This window comes from Haplochromis burtoni, unplaced genomic scaffold, assembly GCF_018398535.1.
Source record: "Haplochromis burtoni strain Fernald_Lab_line unplaced genomic scaffold, NCSU_Asbu1 Contig_303, whole genome shotgun sequence".
NCBI classification, from domain to species: domain Eukaryota; kingdom Metazoa; phylum Chordata; class Actinopteri; order Cichliformes; family Cichlidae; genus Haplochromis; species Haplochromis burtoni.
In genome coordinates this window covers 394-4,810 of record NW_024582664.1, presented here as the reverse complement: position 1 = coordinate 4,810, position 4,417 = coordinate 394, and the positions used below count along the sequence as shown (strand labels likewise).

At 36.6% G+C, this 4,417-nt stretch overlaps 1 protein-coding gene across 1 annotated transcript; it reads right to left on the bottom strand.

Annotated features, from left to right (window-relative positions):
* LOC102300063 lies at positions 1-3,324 on the bottom strand (the record flags this gene model as incomplete). Its single annotated transcript, XM_014339696.2, is given in 4 exon segments — positions 1-620; positions 2,593-2,708; positions 2,862-2,899; positions 3,235-3,324. Coding segments are annotated over 2 exon segments (736 nt in total), but the record flags the coding sequence as incomplete, so codon positions are not given.
* Between the last annotated feature and the right edge of the window lie 1,093 nt (positions 3,325-4,417).

Here is a 4,417-nt window from a genome sequence, read left to right as displayed (position 1 = left end):
TGCCTATGTCATTGCCTATGTCATTGCCTATGTCATTGCCTAGACCAGTGTCAAGGCCTGGTTTAGGTGTTTCTACATCTGTACCTTGTTCTTGACTTGACGGGGCTGGGTTTGCAACACATGTGGGTGTAACATCTCCCCCCGAGGAGCATCTTGTGCACTGAAAAGCATCATCTCCAGGTGCATAACAACGATATATGTTGTTAAGCCCAAGTTTGGTAATCTCAAGTTGCTTAAATGATTCAGTCAGCTGAGATGTGTCTGAAGCAGGAACATCAGCTACATTAGAAAAAACAAACGCATAACCGCTCCAATTATTAGTGATATCACTAATGTTCAAAGTGATACCTTCGTCATTTGAAATTGGAGAGTTTTCAGAGTAGATGACGAGAACGTTACCCTCACTACTGTTTATGAATGGTTGTATGTTATGAAGAACATGTGATAGTGCCTGTGACTGTGTCGCTGCCACCACCCTGGTGCCTTTGTACACTTGGTCCTGTGAAATGGCTCCTCTCACGCTGTCTGCTGGGTCATTCTGAAGGACTTCTTGGAGACTGCTTGGATCTTGATTCTGTGGGATGTTCAAAGCCATGCTGAAGGAATCACCTAGTTCATACCTGCCAAAAATATAATATAATAAGTATAAACTGCACACTAAATTTGGACTACCAGTGATGATCTGGGCTTTGTCAGTGAGTTGTAAAAGTATATTTTGCATTGAGTGTCTCGAGGGTACCAGGGAAAAAGAAAAAACAGAGCCGTAAATGCCTCACACAGATGATTAAAATGTATTTTATGGGACACTAATGGGACACTAGACATAACAAGCAATCCTCTGCATCAAATTCTTTTTTTTTCTCTTTTTTTTAAAGTTCCATATTAAAAAACAAGTTCATTTTATGGTACATTTTATTCTAATGAATAACAAAAGACCCTGAGCAACCTCGAAGTCCAATTATTGATCTACTATATAAAACCTGAGGCATAGCTGGACTGGCCATCGGGCATACCGGGCATTTGATTCAGCTACAATGAAAAAGACACAAAGCTGGAGTTATTCTGTGTCTTTGCTGCACAGCTGCCTCTTCTTCTCTCATTCTCCCCCCTCCCTCTCCTGTTGCTACTTCAATCATGAAACTGATCAATGATCAGCTGATCGGCTCTCTTGTTTGTTTATCGCTCACTTTGCGCCAGAAAGAGGAAACCAGCGGATGTCGCGCTAAACAACAGCAGCACGTTTAAGCTTGATCAGCTGTTGTTAGAATTTATTTAATATTAATTTCTAGTATCAGCTGATGTTTGCTGGAGCCACAGCTGTAAAGCTGCTGGTCATGATATCGGTTTGGATATCTGGTGAGAGGGAAACATGAAGATGAAACCAGGAGATGTCCTTACTGGATCATCAGAGCTGAACAGGTGATGGAGAAACAGGTTTACCTTTTAGGTGACATGAATGAGTTGAAGGGAAGTTATGAACTGTTTCTGAGAGACAAATAACACCAGGATCCTTTTTCTAAGTAGCTGACAGCTGGTAACTGTGCAGGGGCGGGTCTAGCAAAGTTTTGCCAGGGGCATGTAGGGCATTAACAGGGAAAGGGGGGCACAAAGAAATACTTTTCTTTCTTATTCTCATTTAAAATGTCTCGCTTTTAAAAAATAATAGTCTGAATCTTAAAACCAAAGTTTTTATCTGATATAAAATGTATAGAAATCATACATATACCAACAAGACAGCGTACATCACTGTTACAACGGCGTTTGTTTTCATTCAAAGGCTTCATGGCTTTACCTATAATACCTGGTGGGCCGGTGTCTAGTCAAAATGCCCGGGATGATTTTTTTGTCTCAGTCCAGCCCTGGCCTCAGGTCAATCAGGTCTCACACTCACAATCCAAAACTCATAAACAGCTTCTTCCAAAGGATAGTTCGTACTGTTAACAATCCACCCCTGCCCACCCAGCTCAACAGTCTGAGTAACCCTCATCACTCAGGCCACTCACACGGACTGTATTCAGACCAAATCTTACTTTGCACTACTTACAAGCACTTTGCAATTATTTTATTCTCCAAAGTTATTTTTGTATATATGTCTCTTGTTTGCTATTTGTTCCTGCTGTCTAATAATTAGATGGTATTCCTGCACACTTGACATGGAGCACCCATAATTTTGTTGTAGGTGTACATTGTATTCTATATATACTATTACTATAGATTTTCATTAACAATTACTTACTACTATTACTATTAATAATAATAATAGTGATATCATTATTAAACTAAAACATACTATTGCAAATTAATAAATAATAATAATAATAAATAATAATAATAATAATAATAATAATAATAATCTTTTATTAGGATTTAAAGCTCATTATAATCACTTTAAATAACAGAAAAACTGCAGTGTAAAATAAAGTCACATACTTTATTTCATGTATAGTTGTAATACAAAGGCTGAAGTCATAGAGAGATGTCTTGCCTTCAGGTGACTCAACAGATCGATAATAGCACAAGCAGATTAGAAGAGCAGTGATTAGAAATAATATCACACATAAAAACCCCAAAACCCCACTTTTGTCAACTCACTTGTTCTTGACAGCTGCTACAATGTCCTTGAGCCAGTCCTGGTTTACAGCAGCCAAAATGTTTGGAGGAGACAGGAAGAAGACTGGCACCATCACCAGCCAGCACAGGCCAGCCATCTAATCAGATCAGATTTAACAACACAGTGGTTTTCACAAACAAAACTGTTGTGTCTTAACCAATAAACTATAACAATCATAACAATTAAACCAAGTGAATGTTTTAAGGAAACAACACAAACATTTAACATGATATCGAGATGCCTCACTTACCTTCACATGTGTTGCCAGCTACTTCTGGTTATAATCCCCTGTTGAAATAACACAAATAGACCTTTTTATGTAGATCAATAGTTAGTTTATAAATTAATTGATCAGTTTACAGAACAATCAGTTTGCAATACTTGACAAACAGTTTTTTATGCAGAAATGCAAAGCATACAAGCTTTCAACTTTTCATTGATGGTGTTTATCACATTTTTATTCCGGTTTTGCACTTTCTTTGAAATTTTGTTTCATAAAAATATTAATCAAGGAAATTACCAACAGGTGACAAAAACAGACAATGATAAAAAGTAGTTGAACAGCTTGATTTTTACCAGCAAAAATTAAAAAAATCTAAAAGCAAAAATCTTTATTGCTTTACCTTTTTTGGAAAAAGAGACGATGCCAATACCTCCTGGTTAATTTCAAGTGTGTAAAAGGGAGATGCTAAAAACGCAGACACAGTACTGGGGAAGTTTTGGTTTTTTATAGAGAACAAAGTGACCACCCCCTGGTAGACACACCATAACCATATTTGAACATGTCTGTAGAAAACTATGAAATCAGTATGTGATAATAGATAGAAAAAAAATTGCTTTTTTATTTGTCATCTTCATTTTGGAGGAGAAAAAAATAACAGAAAGAGAGAAATTCAACTAAAGAGGAAGAAAACATTTAGGTTTTTGACCACATCATGACTAAGATGTTTTTGCAGAGATGCAGAGAACAATGCACAGAAAACAGAGATAAAGATAATAGCTAAACTAAAAGCTGGAAAAGAAGCTATGGACATGTGAGGTGTTATTGCAGTTACAGTGCATAATTTTTTGAAGAAATGTTAATTTCGTTTTCTCTGTTTGCTGCTGGAATCATGTTTATATATTTCCACTGTAAGGACTCATCACTAGGATGAGTGATGAAATGTTTCTCCCACTAAAAACGTGTTGTCCACATGAACAGAATCAGCTTTTTGGGATTTCACAGATTACTTTAAATTTCTAAAGCAATTTGCAGACATTTTTAAACAATTTAAGTTTAGGAAGAGAAAATGTTTTGCTCTGGGAGTTCAAACAGAAAATAATTCAACAGAAATGATGACAGCATAACAGATATAAATTAAGAAATCCTTCTCTATCTCTTGTGCATACTACAAAATTGCGACCTGTTTGCATCGTTGCTCTCAAAACACTTATTAGACTTCTTGGTCATAATATGCCATAAAAGCAGAATATGCTGATTAACACAAGGATAAGACCTACAATAAACAACATCCAATAACCCACAGTGACTAGAATTCTGCTGTATGTAGACTCATTTTCATAACTCTGACAGTCTGTGCATTGCCTCAGTTGTTTCTGAAACCTTGTGTCTCCTCTGTTTTAGTAAAAGCAGCTATTGTTCATGGTTTTTTTCTGTCAAGTTTTGCTCATGATGGGAGCAACAAAAAGAATTCAGTGCAGAATTATAAGTGAGTCTTATCAAACAGCATGTTTCTGCTTTTCATCACGTGAGGGGAAACAAAATAAATATAGGCTTATGGTGTTGATGCTGAGCTGTAGCACACA